At 43.3% G+C, this 22,143-nt stretch overlaps 1 protein-coding gene across 2 annotated transcripts in view; it reads left to right on the top strand.

The window, feature by feature from the left end:
• Nucleotides 1-2,724: 2,724 nt before the first annotated feature.
• The window catches only part of SH3BGRL (SH3 domain binding glutamate rich protein like), a 40,661-nt gene continuing 21,242 nt past the window's right edge, over nt 2,725-22,143 (top strand). Inside the window, exon 1 of one of the 2 annotated variants that reach the window (XM_083596186.1) lies at nt 2,725-2,994. In XM_083596186.1, coding sequence (XP_083452312.1) covers nt 2,950-2,994 — 45 coding nt within the window. In that variant the 5' untranslated portion in view covers nt 2,725-2,949. The remainder of the gene's footprint in view (nt 2,995-22,143) is intronic. The other variant, XR_014543711.1, reaches the window with a different exon arrangement.

The raw sequence follows: 22,143 nt of genomic DNA, 5'->3' as shown, positions 1-22,143 counted from the left end.
AGGCAGAGCCCACCTGTTCCAAAATGTGCATGACCAGCCCTGTGTCAACATGTGGCATCTTTGGGCAGCTGATCTAGCCCCAGTATCTGGGGAGGACCCGCTGCTGATGCATCCAGATCCCAGGTTCAAAGTTCAGCATCTCCAGGTTGGGCTGGGAGAAAACCCTGCCTCAAATCCTGGAAAGTTTCTTTCTGTCAGTGTAAGCAAGACTGAGCTAAATGGACTAAGGTAAAAAGGGACGTGGGTGGCGCTATGGTCTAAACCACTGAGCCTCTTGGGCTTGCTGACAGGGGTTGGCAAGGCTTATCTTGCCAGGGCTGGTTCACTGCCTTGGAGCCCCCTCTGTTGGCTGGATTGCAGGTGCGTGTGAGAGTGCGTGACCATGATTTCCGGCGTCTGCATCGACGCAGTTTCCGGTGCTGCAGAAGTGAATCCCCGCACTGCGCCAGTTTAGCGCAGAGCACGGGGACTCACCGAGCAGGCGGCTCGGTTCAGGGGCATGTGGGCCAGTAAAGCAACCCCCGTGGGCCGCTTGTGGCCCATGGGCCTTAGGTTGCCGACCCCTGGATTGGAAGGTCAGCGGTTTGAATCCCTGCGACGGGGTGAGCTCCTGTTGCTCTGTCCCAGCTTCTGCCAACCTAGCAGTTTGAAAGCATACCAACGTGAGTAGATAAATAGGTACCGCTGCAGCGGGAAGCTAAATGGCATTTCCGTGTGCTCCGGTTTCCATCACAGTCCTCCATGTGCCAGAAACGGTTTAGTCATGCTGGCCACATGACCCAGAAAACTGTCTGTGGACAAACACCAGCTCCCTTGGCTTGAAAGTAGAGATGAGCGCTGCACCCCATAGTTGCCTTTGACTAGACTTAACCGTCCAGGGGTCCTTTACCTTTTACCTTACGTGGACTAATGACCTATCTCAAGCCTACTTGGATATCTAAAATGTTGCTGTGTGTGTTTTAACTTGTTTTAAGTTTATTCGTAACTTTCTGGACGATTTCAATTGTTGTTTTTAGCAGCTTTTTACCAATAATTTTACTGCTGTATTACTTTTGTAAACTGATTTGAAGGTTAAAAACAAACAAACCATAAAGCAGTATATGCATTTTATGAAATTAAATTAAATTAAATGAATTATGTTATTGAATGAGGCATTTTTAGATATTTTGTATTGTATATTGTTTCACATTTTCTGATTGGGATTGTTTTCATCTGTTTTATCTTAAGCCACTCTGAGAACGTTAGGAGAGCCTACTGGAAATGGAAGAAGAAGAGGAAGAGGAAGAGGAAAAAGAAGAGGAGGCTGATATTGGAAAGTGAGATGCACGATGTCACATCATTGCAGCACCTATTATGAACAAAATAGGGCCACGAAGACAATGATCTGTTACAGCCTTTCAGCCTCATCACAGCTCATTGTGCCCTTGGCCAACCGTATCTCTTAGCTCAGATACATCCAATAGGGATAATGGAGGTGAAGAGTCTGTGCTATAAAACACCAAGACCCTGGTTTAAATCTGCCATGAGACACTTTCTCTCAGCTCTTCAGCTCCTCTTTTGCATCAGGGCAGTAATAATACTCACCCAGTTTTCTGGGCCATTGTAAGGGCTTTTTGATCAGTTTCTTGAGTGCTGCTCTCTGGCTCATCAGGAGTAGACTTGAGTTGCAATGGCCTCCACAGTCACTTATGGACTCACTGTTAAAACTGTGTTTATGGAAGACAATCTTACTTGGCTACGAGTGATCGCCAAAGAAGAAATAAGGTACCAGGAACAGGGCCTTCTTGGTGATGGCTCAACATTTGTTTAATTCCCTCCCACAGGAAATGCACATGACCACATTGTAGTTAAGCCATGCTCTTAAGCCTTTTAAATTTTTTAATACAAACTAGAAAACGCTTGTTTGACTGTGTATTTTTTTGCATTCTCATTTTGTATTGTTATGTAGAGCACTGCCCTGTCTTCTTTGGATGAGAAGTCTGTACAAATTTAATAATAATAATAATAATAATAATAATAATAATACAGCTCTTTTAAAATGAGGTTTAATACTGTTATTTTATAAATCAGAATGTTTTGTTATACAGTACATTTCTTGCACACTGTCTTGTGGGTGTGCCGTTTATTCAGGCATTTTAAAACTATATTTAAACAAAGCATTTGAAACCAAGAGCCAAGCATTATTACCTTAGACCAGCCTTTCTCAACCTTGGTTCCCCAGATGTTGTTGGACTCCAACTCCCATCATCGCTGACTGCTGGTCCTGCTAGATATGGATGATGGGAGTTGTAGTCTAACGACCTATGGGAACCCAAGATTGAAAAAGGCTATCTTAGACCTAATAATGCGAACTTTCCCGATTGTAAGCGCCCCGAAGCAGGGGCATCTCTTGCGTTAAGGCGGTTTCACGTTGATCGGTGCGATTTTTGAACGCAAGCCATTTCATTTTAACAAATGCCTCGGAGCGGCTTTGAAGGTTCTGGGGCTTGAGGATTGTGGCAGAAAGTGAACAAAATAGTTTCCCCGTTCCGGAAAAAAGAGCTTTACCCCTAAATCAACAGCAACGCGTTCCCCGCCCCCCATGAATGACCCAGGCCCAGCAGATCCGGCGCGGGAAATAAGCGAGCCTTCGCAGTTCTGCTTCGGATTGTATCACCCCTGCAATTTCCCCCACTTCCTTTCGATTCTGCGATACAAACACGCTCTCTCAGCTTCTTCCGGGGTTTGGATGATCAGCGAGCGGGTCCCATGCGTAGCAATAGCAGCAGCTGCCGCTCGTAGCAGGAGGCGGGGCATTCCGTGTTTCCACACTGCACGGCGCTGCGCCTCTTCGCCTGCGCGCTTTCTCTCTCTCCCCATCCTCCTGCGCTCGCTTTTGGCTGAGACACTGTTCCTGGCCTCCTGCGCTCGTACTGCCATCGCAAAGAAGCGCCTGCGCCCTTCTTCAGGATGGTGATCGTAGTCTTCATCGCTTCTTCATCAGGTTCCACAGCGGTAAGGAGAAGCCAGCGGCTCCTGCTCCCCTCCCTCGCCCAGAAGCTGTTCTCCTTCCTAACTTTCCCCCACCCCTTTGTACTGAAGGAAAGTTGCAGGCTCCTTCCCTTCCCTCTCTCCCGTTTCCCCCTACAGTACTGCGATCTCTTACATTCAGGGCATTTCCCCATTTTCCTTCCTTATTTCTTTTATTTCCTCTGCTCGCTTACAAAAAATATGGGCTGGGTGGCTTTTGCAAATTGTAGCAAGCAATTTGGGACAATCTTTAGCAGGGTTTATTTTATCTGCCATTTTATGATGGGGTGGGGGGTGGGGCAACCCTATGTATTATCGGCATCTTCAAGGCTGACATGAGTATGATCCTAAGCAATCTTACTCGGAGGCAAGCTCCGTTGTGCTCGGTGCAACTTCCTGCCTTGCAAGTGTGCCTGCAAAGGGCTTGCAGTCTCAGCTTCTCATACTATGAAAGCTGATGCCACAGTAAGGCTTGATTACCTGGTGGGTAATTTCCCACTGAAAACAACTGGATTGATTCATGAGAAAACATGCAGTAGGATTGTTTTTCTCTTCGGTTGCCACAAAACTCTGGACAGTGCAATCGTTATGTACATGTTTATAGACATCTCAGAAGTAAGTTCCATTAATTTTATTTTGTCTTGCTCCCAGGTAAATGGGTATGCAGCTGCTGTCTACAGCTGCCAAAGCAACACATGGATCCTCTTCTGGAATTTAATTCCCATTGACTTTAATAGGATTTGCTTCCAGTGAAGCATACTTGGATAGTGCTTGTTAGTCTTCAAAATTCTTTGCAAATACCCTTGAGGAAGGAGTGCTCTAATCTGTACTGATTACTTTGCATGCTCCAGTACTGAATCCTAGTATTCAAGACTGCTTCTGCTTGCTTAGGGTGGTCCTTCCAGTCCCCAACATTTAACTTTTTTTTTTTATTGTATTGATTTGTCACAGATATATGTACAAACACGTAACCATGTAAGTACTGTACTTGTCTGAGATAACTTGTTTGCAGCCTAGCAAGTTTTTCACTAATAACTTTAGGAAAAGCTTAAAAGTGGAGTAAACAGGGTAGACTTCTGCTGCATTTGGTGATTCATGGGTCGCAGCAGCAAGTCATCTTTTGCTTACCTAGAAAGGACTTAAACTGCACCTTCAGACCTTCTGCCTACAAAACTGTTTAGCTGGAATGCATGAAGGCATAATGTGAGTGCATCTTAGCATGTACAGAGTGCCTTTCCTTTACATTTGAGTAGCAACCACCAACTTCCATGTTCCTGGGGTTAGGCGAAACTGTACCTAGGGAAGGAATGGGTTTCAGTTCTCATTCTTTTCCCTTTTTGGCAAAAGCACTTTTATTTCATGGAGATTATCCAGGAGGTAAGCATCCGTTTAATCCACTTAACGCCACTCTTCAGGCTTGTCCTGCTGTTCAGAATACAAAGGCTCAGATTTCCCCCTCTGGTATAGAAATTAAACATTAACCTCCCCCATGTTCCTTTCCTTTTTTCGTTTCTTCCCTTTTCAGTATCCAGCTCCACAATCTTGGATGCTCATGTTTTTATTACATTTCTATATGACCTCCCTTCAAAGGGTGTGTGTGCATGTGTGCGCGTGCATGTATAAATCTTGTTATTCTCCAGACATGGCTTGTGTAACTTCAGAAATAAAGCTAAATCAGGTGCCTGATTGTCAAGTGTGTAAATCAGGTGTAGCCCCTGTGGCTTCGTTTGGACAAGGAATTGGAGGGTCCTTTAAGAAGTAAATTTGGTACCAATATAATTTAGAACACAATATACCATATATACTCGAGTATAAGCCAACTTTTTCAGAAGATTTTTTTTGCTGAAAAAACTTATCTTCTTTCGCTGCCGCCACCACCAGGTTTGTGGTGTGGTGAACCGGCTTATACCTGAGTCAGTAAGTTTTCCCAGTTTTTTGTGCTAAAATTAGGTGCCTCAGCTTATATTCAGGTCGGCTTATACTCAAGTATATACGGTACCTTGGTTCTAAGCTCTGCTTGGCCACTAAGTTCAATGGGTAGCTTTGTACAGTACAGGTCTCTGCCTACCTCACAGGGTTGTTAGGAGGATAAAGTGGGGAAATCCCATATATGTCCCCACTCCTACTCTTTGAAGGAAGGATGGAATGCAAATAATATGACAAAGAACCTGAATATAACTATGATAAAATAAAGCCTGCAACAAAATGTTGCAGTATGGAATGATTCTGCTTAGGATGTTCCAGTTCATCCTTTCTCTGTTTACTGAAGATGTTTGTACTAGCTCAAACCTTGGGGTCCCTGAACCTGCTTATAACCTCCCACTAATGCGTGGATTCTGCTATTTCGGGTGCATAAGGACCCAGCGCTTGGAAAATTTAGAACATTGTTAGTGTATGATTATAACTCTCGGGCTCCAGGACAAGCTGGCTTTTAAAAAGAAAGAAATTCCCAACTTGAAATGTACTTGCGGCAGATCTTCCATGTGAGTGGCCCATTCTAACCACAAAGCACCATTTTGTATGCCAGTGAAGGCTTTCTTGAAGTGCATCCTAGGAGCTGCTTTGTAAAAAAAAGTCAGACTGTTGGTTCATCTTGCCCAGTAGCGTCAACTTCTGTGATAGACAGCAATTAAGGTGCTTCCCATTTTATTTTCCACTGACCTTTTAAACAATAGAAGCTGTGGACTGAATTTTGTGCTGTCACTGGACAATGGCCTAATCAATGCAGATCCACAGAGATTTGAACTCAAGAGTGCTGATTTTGGAATCCAGAGTTTACTACATCATGGAACCAACAACATTTGAGAGTGCTGTGCAGCGGAGGTAATCCATGGTCTGGATTATCACTGCATCTGAAACCTGGCTGATGGGTTCTTTCTCACAAACAAGCCATGATCCGTAAGCCCAGAGCAAACCTTGGTCACAGCTCATTGTCCTTTTGGAGAAAAATAATAAAAGAGCCTGGGTTTGGACTTAATGCTAAGCCAAACAGTGGCTTAACTCTCACCAAGGGTGCAGGGGAAGCTCACTTTTGAACCACAGTAGTTAAGTTTAATGTGGTGTGTGAGCCAGACCTTGCAAAAATTAAGGTGCAGCCTTTATGTAGCAAGACAGAATCCAGTATACACTGGAACTTCAGGCAGTTCATTTTCTTGTGGATAATATTGCAGAATAACTGACGAAATGACTGTACAGTTATATGGGGGGGGGGGAGCCTGTGCATGTGGCAAACACTCATAAGGAAGTGGTGAAATAGTTGCACCAGTTTTTGCAGCACTTCTGAGGTGGATTTGGATTGTTTCTTTATTCTTGCATTGTGACTTCAGATGTTTACCAAGCAGCAGGATCCACCTTCTTCTAAATCTAAAGAAACCCATCAGCAGAGAGACTTGGAGACCACCCACCCAGCTGTGTTGGAACAGCTGAATCTCTGATCAATTCCTGCCTAAATGGTTAGAACATTTAAACGCTGGTAATGCAGTTCTTCTTACTGCCTGCTCCCACCCCACTGAGTTTTGATGTGAAAGACCACTCAGTCAGCTCCTTCCTACATGTTGTGACCACACTTGCCATACTATGCACAATTCTGATTGCCCCACTTAAAAAATAATACTATAGACTGGAAACAGTGTTAGAAAATAGCGAGACGCCAAGCACATTTTGTACAGTACTTGGCTATTGACCATTTGCAACCAAGTGAAGATGTCTGAGTGCCACCGTTTCCATCATCTGGAGGTCATTGGATCTGGAATGTTTTCACATACTAGCAACATGTCCTGTAGAATTCTATCAGTTATATTTTATCTGCACAATCAGAATTAATTTCTGGAACCAAACTGCTTTTTCTGTGCAGTTAGAGCAAGAGCAGTCCAGAATAGGCCTATATGTGTGTGGACTGTCCCTGGATCAAGGGACTTTTTAAGTTCTCAAAGTTCTTAACCTAGCTCAAGGTTGTCATCTGAACTAGCCAGATGTTTCACTGATAATCAATAACAGTTAGTTCATTATTTGAAAAATAAGACTTCAGAGCTGTCTTACTCCAAAATGTCAACTAGACATTCCGTTTTGGCAATTGTAAACCTTGGTTTAAGGAACCATTTGGTGCCTATATCATGACTGGAAAAGGTGCAGAAAGGGAAATGTAGGGATGTTACAAGATTTGGTGCTTTTTAGTTAACGGGGGAAAAGGAATAAAGTGGTACCTTGCTTTTAGAACAGCTTAGTTTATAAACAACTTGGAAATAAAACGCTGCAAACCCAGAAGTCGGTGTTCCAGTTTGTGAACTTTGCCACCTGCCATGGAGACATAAAGTAAAGCTTGATGTTGGAAAATTCAGGACAAGCAAAAGAAACTACTTCTCACAGCACCCAGTTTAACTATGGGATTTGCTCCCACATGATGTAGGGATGGCCACCAAGATGGATGGATTTGAAAGACGATTGGACAAATTCGTAAGAAGATAAGGTTGTCAGTGGCTACTAGCTATGATGACTCTGAATACCAGCTGCTGTGAAATGCTAGTGGGGGGAATGATTTAATAATAATAATAATAATAATAATAATAATAATAATAATAATAATTTTTATTTATATCCTGCCCTCCTCAGCCAAGGCCGGGCTCAGGGCGGCTAACAAGCAATAATAAAAACAAGTTAAATGAATACAACTTAAAAACAAGATTAAAATACAACAATTAAAATATTGAAACATTGAAATGTTAAAATGCAGACTCATCACAGGAGGAGAAAGAAAAAAAGAGGGGGAGGGAATCAAATTGGCTCCAAGCCAAAGGCCAAGCGGAACAACTCTGTCTTACAGGCCCTGCGGAAAGAAATCGGATCCTGCAGGGCCCTGGTCTCATGAGGCAGAGCGTTCCACCAGGCCGGAGCCAGAGTTGAAAAGGCCCTGGCTCTGGTTGAAGCTAATTGAACTTCCTTTGGGCCCGGGACCACTAGGGTGTTGCTATTTATGGACCTTGAGGCTCTCCATGGGGCATCCCGGGAGAGGCGGTCCCGTAGGTATGAGGGTCCTAGGCCGTGAAGGGCTTTAAAGGTCAAAACCAGCAGCTTGACCCTGTACTCCACCGGGAGCCAGTGCAGCTGGAAAAGCACTGGGTGAATATGCTCCCATGGCAGAGTGATTTTGCACTCAGATCCTGTTTGTGGTCTTCCTATTGACATCTGGTTGACACAGGACCGGCCTAAGATATTTTGGCACCTAAGGTGAACCACAAAATGGCACCTCTCTCCTCGCCATGGAAAAAGAAGTGAGGGAAGATCTACATCAGGAACAAGGGGGTGGGATTTTGACATCAGGATATGCTGCCTGGTGAATCCTTCTGCCTGAGTCAGTTGCCTCACCTTGTCTCATGGGTGGGCCGGCCCTGAATATAGATCTACATCAGGATCTGCTGCACTTGTGCCCCTTGAGTCAGTCACCTCACTTTGCCTCGCGGGTTTGCTGGCCCTGTGCATGACTATAAGTGTCATTGCTAAAATACTGCTTTTAGCAAGAAGGAGCTTACGGTGTAGGTATTTTTCTTAGGGTGACAATTGTTGCTGACATTTGATCTCAAAAATCATAGCAGAAATTAGTTTTGTTAGGGAAAATTCACACTAAAATGTTGACATCTTGGTGCAAAAATGTCTTAAAATGGATGTGATCAAAGCAATCTTTGAAACTTTGCAAAAAAAATTGAGTTTTGCAATGCAGTTCTCCAGCCACGTAATGCATTAAAAAGTCCATATACTGTGGTAAAGTGCATAAGCATGCCTATATTGGTGAATTGGTGAAAACTGTGTTGTATTAAGGAAATGTGATTGCAGAAACGTGTATATTGGGAGAAATTTATACTAAAATGAGAACTTTTCATGAGAACTTTTTTTTTTTAATTAACAGTTGATGTAGAAATGCAGAGAACTGAACTTAAGAATGGGAAAACAAGAAACAGAAGAGAAACAGAGGTGTCAGATTCTCCCCTCCCTAGATGAGTGTTGTAATCCAGAAATATCTTCAGGGCCACAGGTTCCTCATTCCTGGTCTACAACACCAACCATGTTTGTGGTTGCATGTGGATAACACCAATAATAAAACGAATTGAAAAACAAATGCAAAGAAAATGGCTCCTTCCATTGCCACTTGGAAATGCTTGGTGAATCAGTCAAATTTTGATCTTAGGTGGCAGCCTAAGATCGGGGTCTTTCCTTATGGAGAGCCTCATAAATTCAGTTCCCCACGGTGACTGCTCCTGCCCCAGATCGCTAATGTAAAGTTTTCCTCTGTGCAAAGTACAGTACAGAGGAATTTGTTGATTTTGCCATTTCTGCGAATTGGGAGAATTGAGCTGATTCTGAACCCCATGTCAGTGGTTTGTAAAGGTGCCTTATTAATTGAACAAGCTAAATGTAAGAGTAACCCCAGGAAGTTTCAATGTTTAGTTTAATTTTCATTGCATTTTAAACAGTGTGTATATTCATGTTGCGTGTATATGTTAATAAGACGTTGTATTATATTTGCAGTGGCCTGTGGCCAGTGTGGGGAACTTTGACCTTCCAGATGTTGCTAAACTGCATCTTCCATCATCCCTGACCATTAGTCATGCTTGCTAGGGGATGGCAGTTGTAGTTCAGCAACACCTGGAGGCCCAGAGGTTCTTCACTCCTGAATTGGAACTGCATTTGCTTTTTCCAAGAGCCCAGTTTAAAGGGAAAGAGAAACCCATCCCTCTCCCAAATTCTATGCTATATGCAGAGGTCTCTGGAGTGGGGAGGCTCTTTTTGCCTAGTTAATACAGGATTTTGGATAAGTTGCGTGAGTCTCTGTCATTGCTTCTGAGATCTCTCCCAACACAAAGTGCAAATTTGGATGGATTCCTGCTTTTGCTTTCTTTGTCTAAAACCCATCAAGAAATGAGAGCAAAGACTCTGCCCTGTGTGCTCGTCAAAGGACTTTGATGGAGGGATTGGTTCCATAAATAATGAGTGACTATCAAGCTATATCAAACTTTATGGGCTCCTGGACCCAATTCTCTTTTGAATTTGGAAGGAAAACTTGTGCACATTTTGAATAAGCAAGATGGGACCACTTGAATAGAGTTTATGGTATAAAAAGAGCATGGGAACAGCATGTGTTTTTTGTTGTTGTTGTTTTTTTAAAAAAACCTTTCCTCTTATGCAGCCTGCTGATAATGCACTTCATATATAGGTCATGGAGCTTAGGCTTTTATATAGGCTATTATGTTACCCCCTCCTCAAGGGAGTAGACTTCACACAACAAAAGGGATCCCACAGCAGAGAGTACTTACTTTTAACAGCTCAAGACACTGACAGTTGCTTTGAGTGCTATAGCAAGTGTGTGCTAGCATCCATGTGCATGGACTCTGCCATGGGCAATTGGTGGTGCTTATTTGTAATAATCATAAAGGATATGACGTACGGTATATATCTGTGCGCTGCTCTGGTTCGCCAGAAGCGGCTTAGTCATGCTGGCCACATGACCCGGAAGCTGTACGCCGGCTCCCTCGGCCAGTAAAGCGAGATGAGCGCCGCAACCCCAGAGTCATCCACAACTGGACCTAACAGTCAGGGGTCCCTTTACCTTTATATAGGAATCTATAGCCTGGGCAACCTTTCATATGTGAGTCCCATTGCATACTACAAAGCCAGGTGCCTCTAATCAACTGCATGCAGCTGATGATGTTTGTTTGTAATGACGAACATTAGTCTTTCAGTACAAACAAAATGCCACCTCTAACGACTGGACAACACACAAAGAATACTTTTTTCCGAATAGCGAGGCATGGTGTAAACCAAATAAACAAATGTGATGCAATTGAGGATAAATGAGCACATTTTGGGGGTGGGGGTAGTTATTGTCTAGTTCAGGCATGACCTACATTTTTGTGCCTGTGGACACATTTGGAAATTTGAGAACATTCCGTGGACAGCAGTCACATAATGACTGTCATGGGAAGGGTGGTGGTATTGAGCACTGTATGGGTGTGACAAAACAAAGAAATGGCCGCTATTGGATTTTGGCATAATGCAAAATGATTGCTGCATCTAAAATAGTGGAGAAATCCAAGCACAAAATGGTGCAGCCATGACACAGCTGTCCCATCAATAGGAATAAAAGGTCACCAGTGCAGTCACTCACAGAGTGAAGTTCTTTGCACCTCTGCTCTGGATAGGGAGGGTAGGCACTCAGTCTTGGCACCAAGTGCCACGTGGGCATTTTTAAGGAGATGTGATCAATGTAGGAGAGGCTGAGGCAGTACAAAGCACTGATTCTTGTGCCCTGTGGATTTAGAGGGGATATAGACCTTTCAGGGTTTCACAGAAGTACCAGCAACAACATTTCCCCTCAGTTAGCAGCCTCTAGTGTACTTTCTGCTCCTTTGAACATGGTATTTACTATTGGTGGTGATCTCTCCCCCTGCCCCCATACAGTGGTACCTCTGGTTAAGAACTTAATTCGTTCTGGAGGTCCGTTCTTAACCTGAAACTGTTCTTAACCTAAGGTACCACTTTAGCTAATGGGGCCTCCCGCTGCCGCCACACCGCCGCCATGCAATTTCTGTTCTCATCCTGAAGCAAAGTTCTTAACCCGAGGTACTATTTCTGGGTTAGCAGAGTCTGTAACCTGAAGCGTCTGTAACCCGAGGTACCACTGTACTTTAAAAATATTCTCTGGAAGTAGTCCTGATATTCTGACTGGATGAATGTTTTGCCCAGTGAAATGACCCAGCAGAACAATGACTTAACAAAAAATAAAAACCCTAACAAATGATTAGCTAAGGCATTTGGCACAGATTCCAGTTTTCCTTCTGGGAGGCAAACTGCCAGTCACACCTTTTAAGTATGATTTCTGTTCCTTCCCCTTCCTTCTGTTGGGTGTGGTCTCCCATGTTTCCTCAGTTCTTTTCAAGGCATGGCTTAGGGTCCAGAAGAGCCATTTTAAAACACACACCAATAAATATTTACAGACTTAAACCCATAATCTTTATTGTTCCTGAGATGCAGAGGGGCAATATAATGTGATCAGTCTGGTACTAAATCTCATTTGACAAACTCACTCAGGCTTAAGGGCTAATGCCACAACATTCAGAGTTCTGTTTCCCATGCGCAGCAGGTGAGGCTGTGCACCACATTGCGTTTCCAGGGAAGATTAAGGGTGATAAAGGCAACTTAGAGACATTTCCTTTCTGGAGAAGCAACCTCCCCTTCCCCCGCCCCTGGTCAAGGGTCACAGTACTCAGGACTGGTCAAGTTATTTATTTCTATGCACCCCACCTTTTCAATTAAGGAATTCAAAACAGCAAATACAACCCCTTTTCTCCAAATATTTTTTTATCATTGCAACAACCCTGCAAGGTACCTTGAGCCAAGTAATAGCAGCTGACCCAAGGCTAGCTAGTGAGCTTTGTGGCTGAGTGGGAATTTGAACCTGAGAAATCCCACAGGTACCTCTCACTGCAAGTAAAAAATTTAAATCAGTAACCTTTTGTTGCCTTTTCATGGTACTCAAAACCACCAGCTGCACTGGCTTCCTCACTCTGCCCAACTATAGGAACAGCTCTAAGGTACCTCCCCTACTTCACTTGATACATATACTGTATATATATTTCTGGTCATTAGCAGGATAATGCAAATGACCAAACTGGGGTGGGTAAAGCAGAGAGATAGAGAGACAGAAATAGTTGTTCCAGGTAGTTCTAGGCATACCAAGGTAAATTCCCACTTGGTAAATAACTTTGTTGATGGCAAGCAGGGCTATGTTAACAATGGCTAAACAATGAAGCTATTGTTTTGTCATAGATTTGTTTAAACTGTGTGATAGTCCCTGCTAATCCTTTAATTAGCATGTGTGATGGCTAATTAGGTCAGACCCTGTGTGCTGGACAGACATCCTTAATTATGTGAAATCAACATGGGTTCAAAGGTAATGGAGTCAGCCTAATTTCCTTTGAGGTGAGAGCCTGGGGGTACTGAGCACAACAAAGCATCAAATAACTAGGTGTGAGAATACAGATGAGCAGGGCCTCTCTCCTAAAACCAGGGCTTAGGATAGCAAGATGAGAACAGGTGAGATGTGGCTTTTCTTGGGCTGGGGTTGGGGAGGGAAGCTGCCTTTGGAAGAAGCTGGCGCTGCTTGGGACGAGATGCTTGGAACCACCCTCCCACAGGAGGCTATGGTTGTAAATATGTGTAAACAAACCATATATCATAAAGACACCATAAAGACTGTCCCCTTGTCCAAAAGTGAACACAGACTCTGGGTTAAGGCACACCTGCAACCCTTGGAATCTCACACTTCTTGGTGATTGAGGTGGAGCATAGTAGTATTGGGCTGGGGAAAGTAAGACAGCAGATGCTGGGAACCTTGCAGAATGGCCGAGACCTGGCTCAAGGCTTGGTGTGAAGGGCGATGTCTGTTTCCTCAGGTCCAGAAGGCTGGTGCCCCTTCCTGCCTCAATCAGCCCTTGATCTGCCTGGCCCATTGCCTTCTCTGCTCCTGCTATGGCCCTAAAACTGGGATGGGGAATCTCTTGTCTGGGAGACAGATTTGGCCCTCCAGGTGTCTTTGTCTGGCCCTTGGGACTGTCCCCAGACTACACCACTCACTGGCCCCGATTTGCACCCTGAGTGTTTTTGTCAGCTAGAATGTGTTTCTAGGGGCAGTACAAGAGTCAGCTAGAAGCCCAGGTAGATGGTGTGGGGACCTCCATTCCTGGGGTAGGGAAACCCAGATCCCATGGTTTCAGAGTTATTGGCAGAGTCTTCTGGGCAGATCTTGCTCCACATCATGTTTGAGGTCTGGGCAGAGCTGAACCATGGTGGGCCACAGCTGCATTCACCCTAGATCTGCAAATACAGTACAGACGAGCCTCTTCTGTTGTGTTTTGGTTCTGAAATCCTTTCATGACAAGGGTTAAGGACCTTTTGGTTCTGAAACTTGGGCCACATCTGCACCATACATTTAAAGCACTGCAATACCTTTTTAACATTTAGTCCCTCTTTGCCTGGAACTCTGGAAATGGCAGCTCTGTGAGGGGAATAAGAGACTTCTAACAACTCTTGGCACCCTTACAAAACTACATTTCCCTGGATTCTTTGGGGGAAGCTGTAACCATTATAGTGATATCACTGTGTTGTAAGTGTGAGACTTTTTAGATCTCCACCTCTGATGTTGTGGTTAGATATTAGAGGTTCTTGACATTGCTGCTTATTTCTTCCATTCTACTGCTGCTGTTTAGTTTGAATTTGGGTGCTAATTTGGGTGCTATCATTTAAGCTTCAAGAGCTACCATTTAATGAAAATGTACATGCATTGTTTAAATCTGCCTTAAGCATTTTCTTAAAGAAAGCTCAGGAAAGGTGGGCTAATTGTGAGATTTTGGTAATACTGGGTAGCATTACTACCTATTACTGAGATACAGCTGTGCCTGAACAATATCTATAAATGTGGGTTAGGTCAGTATATTTTTTTTCTGAAAGGCATTCATTGTTCCAGTGACAGCACAGAAATGCACAGTAACCAGCCTTTGGGGAAACACAGTTATTTTAATGTCTCTGACAAGTTTCCTGGCAGACCTAAGCAAACAGCTGAGTTAAAATCCCAGCTTTTAGATCCCTTAAAATGCCATTTTCTATATCTGTTGTTGCGAGATCTTGATTTCTGTGTAACAACAATTGTACAACACTACTCAGGACAGTGTGGAAATGGATATATGTGCTTCCACAAAACTATTAAGAAACTTTTAATTTCAATTGTCTTATCAGGTTCTGGGACTCTTAAAAAAAATATACAACCCTCAAGGAATTTTTACTACATGATAACCGTCTCTCCCATTGCATATACACCCAGCCCTCATTCTAAAGTTCCCCTGGTTCACTGGAAAATCCCAGTAGCAAGTGGGCTACAAATGTGGAAATCTGTGGCCCTCCAGATGTTGTTGGAGTTAAGCTCCCATCAGCATCAGCTAGGGTGGCAAATGATTGCAGTTGATGAGAGTTGTCCCCTAGCAACATCTGGAGTGCCACAGGTTCCACAGGCCTGCCTAGAGGGGAAAGGTTAAATCAAGGGTTCATAGTCTGACCACACTTTCCATAAGTTGCCTTGTGTGAGAGTTACACCTAGGTCCCCAGCAGTCATAGTTCTGCACTACCAGTTGCTCCTTTGGGACAGCTCTGACCTTCATTTTTAAATGTTAAGCCTCTAGATCAGGTGTTGGCAACATAAGGCCCATGGGCCACAAGCGGCCCATGGGGGTCATTTAACGAGCCCATGAGCTGCCCCTGAACCGAGTCGCCTGCTCGGCGGGTCCCCACCCGCTGCGCTAAACCAGCGTGGCGTGGGGACTCACTTCTGTGGTGCCAGAAATCACACATGCCCACGGAGAGATCTCCACTGGAGTGAACCGACCCAGGCGAGGTAAACCTTGCCAACCCCTGCTCTAGGTGGATGCCATGACTTTTTAAAAATGTGATAATCAAATGGCCTGGGCCAAGCCAGAATCCCAGAACACAATGGGGATGTAGTAGACAATGTGAAGGCAAACTTAAAGCTGTGTTCATATTCCTTTGCTGAACTTTTAAAGTATTGGATGGATAACCCATCATGTTCAGTGAATGCCCTCCAGCAATTGTTGAGGTTTTATGTGGTGTTTATTTTGGACTAGGCAAAAAGCCATTTCCAAGCATGTAAAAGTCAAACATGGTTTGGCTGAATTTCAGAGACTGCCAAAGGGCAGACTCTTTTCACGTTGAAAAGCAGTAATTGGGGTTATGGCTATGATGATTTGGGAGGTGCCCAGTGCTTTAAAAAGAAGCAGGAGGTCTCTGGAAGGCATCTTTTTGAAATCTGATAATGTTTTGCCACATTGCATTGCAGACGGAAGTTAGTTGTTTTGACCCAAGTGTATTCTTGTTTTATTTCTTCTTTTTTAAAGTGCTTTGTTTCCAAGCATATGTTTTAAGGAGAGGAACAATGGCATGTCTGATGCTGGGTTCTGCAGTGGCAACATGCAAACTCAAAAGGCACATCCACACACACACACACACACACACACACACACACACACAAAAGATTAATCAGGTTTTCTAGATCTTCTGATTTCAAAGCCAGGCATAAAGTTAGCAATTCAGCTTGAAATTGGGGGCGGGGGAATGGAATGGGTAAGATGACCAAGCAGGGCACTTGGCCCCACCTAACTAGATAGAAAGCATGATTGAAGGTAGAACTATGGCATATAGAGAGGAACCGGCATGGCTTCTGCAAGCAGTGGCAGACTTGGGTACTATGGTGCAAAATTTGGCATTCCTCCACCCCACCCCACCCCAGTCCTTGTGCTACTTTCCCAAAGGTGGGTAAGGAGGTACCTGACTTTGTGAAGGAGACACAAAGACTCTGGCAATGACCTAGAGCCCTCCCATCTCCTTCCCAAAGCTGGGAAAGTGCTAGCTAGGCTTTGGAACAGAGGGAGAAGGACTCTAGGACCCTGTCAGAGCCCCACGTCTCCTACCCATAGCCCAGCACCTAGCTCACCCTGCTTTGAGATGGCATCCCCTTGGACCAGTGTACAACCCTAAATCTGCTCCAGCTGTAAGGCTAGGTTCTGTCTAACTAACAAGTTTCTCAAACTTGGGTTCCCAGCTTTTGTTGGAGTACAGGCATAACCTTCCATCATCCGTTGCTAGCTGGACCAGTGGTCAGGGGTGGTGGGAATTGTAGTCATAACAATAGCTGGAGACTCAAGTTTGAGAAACACTGAACACTTCTTTTGAGAGTGTTGACAAGCCTATAAGTAGAGGTGATCCAGTCAACACTGTGTATTTAAACTTTGAAAAAGCTGTTGATTAATCACCGCCCTGAAAGACTCCTGATAAGCTTAGCAGTCATTGAGTGGGTTGGTGGGGAAGAACAGGTCCTCTTATACATCAGTAATTTTAACCACTAACTTGTTTAAGAAAAAGTAGAGAGTAGGGATCAATGGGCAGTTCTCACAGTGGAGGCTTTTAAGAAGTGAGGTCCCTCAAGGATTCATATTGGGACCAGCGCTTTTTAAGTTGTTCATAAATTAGTTTGGGTTGAGCTGCTTGGCAGCAAAGTTTACTGATGACACTCAGTTGTACAGGAGGTAAGAACAGAAGGGCATTGCAAAGAGCTCTGAAAGAATCTTTTCAAAGTGCATGAATGGTAATTAAATTAGCAAATGTTATTCAATGCAAGCAAGTGCAAAGTGACACATATTATTGCAGAAAATAATATCCACGTATACGCCTATGGAGTCTGAACCGGTGATGAGTGACTAGGAATAAGATCTTGGATTCATAGTTAGCTTGATGAAGATTGTGACCCAGTGTGCGGCAGCTGCGAAAAAGGTGAAGCCCAGGTAAGGAATAATTAGGAAACGGATTGATAATAAAACTGCCAGTATTACAATGTTGTTAAACAAATGTTGGACACGCCTGGAATACTGTGTACAGTTTGGGTTTGCTTCATCTCAGAAAGCATATTGTGCAGCTGGATAAGGTCCAGACAAGAGCAACTAAAACAAACACAGAATAAAGAATTATCCATGGTTTGGAGAAAGTGGATAGAGAAGGTTTTTCTTGCCCCTCTCACAACGAGAGTCATCTAATAAAGTTGAATGTTGGGAGAGTCAGGACAGACAGAAGAACGTATTTGTATGGGTTGCGTGGTGGAATTTTCTACCACAGGCCCAGGTTGGCAAGGGCCACCAACTTGGATGGCTTTAAAGGGAGTATATTCATGGAGGACAGGCATCCCCAAACTCTGCCCTCCAGCTGTTTTGGGACTACAGTTCCCATCATCCCTGACCACTGGTCCTGTTAGCTAGGGATGATGGGAGTTGTAGTCCCAAAACAGCTGGCAGGCCGAGTTTGGAGATGCCTGATGGAGGTCAAGGACTATCAGTGACTACTAGTCATGACTTCTATATATTAGCTCCAGTATCAGAGGTGGTAGACCAGTTGCTGAGAATTACAAGTGGGGAAGAGTGTTGTTGCACTGATGTCCTCCTCATTAATTTCCCACAGGCCTCTGCTTGGCCACCAGTGATGCCAGAGTACCTGAGCCTCCAGTCTGAGCCCACAAGGATGTTACATTATTGCATTAACATCTGGAGGGCACCAGGTTGCAGAAGGCTGTTCTGTGTAAACCTCTGGGTAGGAGAGCCTGAGGGCAACTGAGGATGGCAGTTTGGTTGATGACTTATTTGTGAGATTATCTGGAAGCAATTATCTGGATGCCTTAGAAATAGAATTCTGAACTAGGTGAATTTTGCCAGGAAGCTGACACCAGACATCATCAGCACAGGACTGTAAGTTAAATCTCATTTAAAAGTAGGTATTGTGAGAGGGTAAGTTGCTCCCCTCCCCCCCAACTTAGCAGGTAGAGTAATCATGGATTTGGGACTTTTTTAGCTGTGTGGGTTTTGGGGTTGTTGTGGTTTTAGCTTTTTGCCTTGTGCTGGGTGGTCTTGGACAAATTATTGCCTGTCCATTTTGATTATCTTTAGTAAAAACAAAAACAAAAAAATCGGAACAGTGATCTACCTTACAGGGTTGTTGCTAAGACAAATAGACTGTGAAAATGCTTTTGCAATTCTTAAAAAATGTGCAGTAGACTGCTGGTTTCTTTTGTGAAACTAGTCCTTTCTTGAGGCTGAAGAACATGCATAAGACTTTCTGAACAGTTTAACAAACTTTGGAATATTTGGACAGTGTATGTTTGGAGGCAGTTAATACGTCTAATTTGATCGGGAAATATTTTGTTCTTGTACATGAACTTTTATAAAGGACTCTATGCATTAAGCTGTGTTGTATAATGAACGATCATTTGAAGTGCTTTTTAAAAACATACAAACATTCCCACAAGCAAGCTTTCATACTGTGGCTATTGCTGCAGAATAATTATTAGTTTTAAGTATATCTGTCTAAAGTGCAACTTTCACTTAGATTAATAAAGCTACCCTTCACATTCCTTTGAATACCTTGCAGAAGTATTCAAAATAACTCCTAATTCTGCTCTCCTAGTTCATTTATTATTATTATTATTCCTCCCATTTTGCCCTTTCCACTGTCTATTGTACTACATGCACTAAGTAAGCTTGCTAGGATAAAATCTGGACAGCAGAAACGCTCAGTTTAATTTTGCAGAGCTTGTGTTGGCTCCCACCTACCCGAAGGAATACTGGCTTTCTCATGTTAAATACATATGCAGCTTGAAACGGTGTCAAGTGAGAGGCCCATCTGACAATCTCTGTCTCCCAGGAGTAAAACCAGCTGCTTTTAGTTTACTTTCTTGTCAAGTTATCGGAAGCAATGTGATCTTCTAGGTTTTTGCATCGGAACACAACTCTGCTTTTCTTCCCCCACACTTTTCTTTTTCTAAGACAATAAGAGGTTGTGTTCGTATCATACCAAATTAACTCTTTGACGTTAGGTAGTGTATATTTTTGTTTGTGTTTTTTAAAACACAAAAATATATGTTTTTCTGACATGAACGGTTCTTTGCTTTCCTTAAGAATAAAACTAAAATATGCACATTTTAGTAGTATAATTATTGAATACAAAACTGAAGCCTGAATACATCTGTCTGCAGATAAACAAATGTTTTATAAATATTAAATGCACACTGTTCAGAGAAATTCAGCATTATTCAATGCAAGCTGCTCATTCATTCCAATTTAATTTGTAATCTAATCACAGCACTAAAAAGAAATTACTCAAACCAAGCACATTTTGTAGACAACTTGATCTTGGATATATTTAAGTCTTTATCTTCCCCAATAGCTTATATGGATCTATTGTCTCCTTCCTGTATCCTTTCATTCCAGTTGATATGAAATATGTTCCACTTTTCTCTAAATCTATCATCTTGCTACCTGACTTCCCTAATCCTTATTATATTTGTAATTTGATCATCTGAATACAATACAATACAATACAAAAGCACTGTGATACTTCTTTAAACAGTCATAGCTCCACCCAAAGAATCCTTGGAACTGTTTTGTTTTTGATGCTGCTGTTGCTGTTAATTTATACCCTGCCTTTTTCCTGACGTCACTCAAGGCGGCTTACTGATAAAAACAAGAATCTTTAAAAACACAGAAAAACCAATCATTAAATTACAATTAAATACTGATAGAATTGAAACCATATTCATATATAAAATTTGTTTAAAACATGCCAGTAAGTACAGGTGGAGACCATTTTAGGCTTGTCAAATTGTGACGTGCTATTGCCGCCATGTGGGTCCTTTTGGACCCAGAAGAAGGCAGAACGGTGTGGGGAGGGGTGGACCGGGATGGGGGATGCTTATATATGCATGGGGGCCAGGAACGGAACCCTTGTGTGAAATGGTCACTGCCTGTACAATAAAACCAGTACAGCAGCAGTGCTTTAATTCAAAGCAGTCAGTTCCTAAAAGCCTGTTGGAACAAGAAAATCTTCACCTCCGGTGGAAGAACAACAAGGAGGGAGTCAGTCTAGCTGCTCTAGGGAGGGAGTTCAAAGTTCGGGAGCACCCACCAAGAAGGCTCTTGGTAGTTTGTTAAGGGTGCTGAGAGTTGCTAGAAGGCAACCCACCCCCAATTCCCCTGATAGAGCCACTGTTACCAGGGTGCTTTAACAAGCAATCTTCTCTTCCCAGGGAACCGATGTATATGCTGTGATTTATAGGAAGTAGACCTATTAAAACTAATGAACATGATTAAGGTAGTTCATTAATTTTGTGACTCCGTTCTTAGTTGAATGCCACCCGCCGTCTCCATGGAAATTTCCCACATGTATTTAGCTCTTCAGAGAATAGCTCCTTCAAACTGGCCTGTTGAAATTCCAGCATGCCTCAGCATGTGGAAATAGGTACCCAGTATGTCCGTATCATTTAAATCGCCAGAAACAAAATAGCTGGGTGAGGAGCAAATGCTCAGGTGAGGAGCAAATGGATGTAGAGGCAAAGTGACAGAGACTCCCCTCGAAATGCCACAACAGATAAGACAGATTCTGCCCTCTCCCCCAAATGCACTAGCAAACTTCCATGCCAGCAGTGACTGCAGATGTAGAAGACATTTTTTTTTATTGACGGATTCTCTATGATAAAACAGAAACCCATATTATTATTATGTTTAAATGCCGCGCACTGGTATTTTGTTGAGAATTATGTCATGTGGACAATGCAAAAAAAAATTATGTGCCAAAGTAACACTGATTCTGCAATAAATCTCTGTCTGGAAGCACCCCAAGTAGTTTTATCCAAGAAGAGCCTGTTCCATCACCTGGTGACTGCACGATGCACCTGATACCATCTCCCCTTGATTAGACCTCTGGCCTTTTTGCAGCCTGGTAGATACTCTTCCACCAGTTCTCCCACTGGACCCTCCTCTGGCTTAGCTCATGAGGAGAGGGAGAGTGAAGGCAAAGATTCTGGATCCTTTGAAGCAATGTACAGGCTTGTCCAATGCCCAAGGTGAAATGTCTGGGCAAACTGGGCTGCTTAACATGGTTCTTCAAGTGTACTGGGGTTTCCTGCAGGTCCAAAGCCTCTTTTTTGGATGAAGTTCTCCAAGCGTCTGGGTCTGAGGGAAGCACTGTAGCTTAGCAGTGGCTTTGTTACAGAAGGTCCCAGATCCCGGTTCTGTACTATCCTATCTGTGGTGGGATGAGAACTTTACAGAGGCTGATTCTCATGTAGCTTAAATGTGCCATTGCCATTTGTGATATTACCTGTATGTGCCTTCAAGGCACACACATGAAGGAAATGGCTTGGTGACCTTGAAGCTAGTCCACTGCTTGCATCATCAGTCCTAAATGTATCCAGTCTTAGCAATTCACACTTGGTGAGATGTGTTTAGTTTTCACTAAAAAAAAGTTCACCATCTGAAACCATTACATCTTTTCTAGTTATTTTTTTGAGAATTTTTTTTTTTTTTTTGGTATTTTCTTATTCTCTCAGCACAACTCCTACCTGAACATTTTGGTGCATTGCATATGCATTTTCAAAGCCACCATCAAACACATATACTGTATGCATGTGCTTTTTTGATTGTCCACCAGTTGCCCAGAATGTTTTGTCGCCAGCTGCACAAGTTTTTGCAGGTGACATGACTT

The sequence above is a fragment of the Podarcis filfolensis genome (genome assembly GCF_964270895.1).
Source record: "Podarcis filfolensis genome assembly, chromosome: Z".
Taxonomy (NCBI): Eukaryota; Metazoa; Chordata; class Lepidosauria; order Squamata; family Lacertidae; genus Podarcis; species Podarcis filfolensis.
The sequence above is the reverse complement of the archived record's forward strand: the minus strand, read 5'-3'. Positions and strand labels throughout refer to the sequence as shown.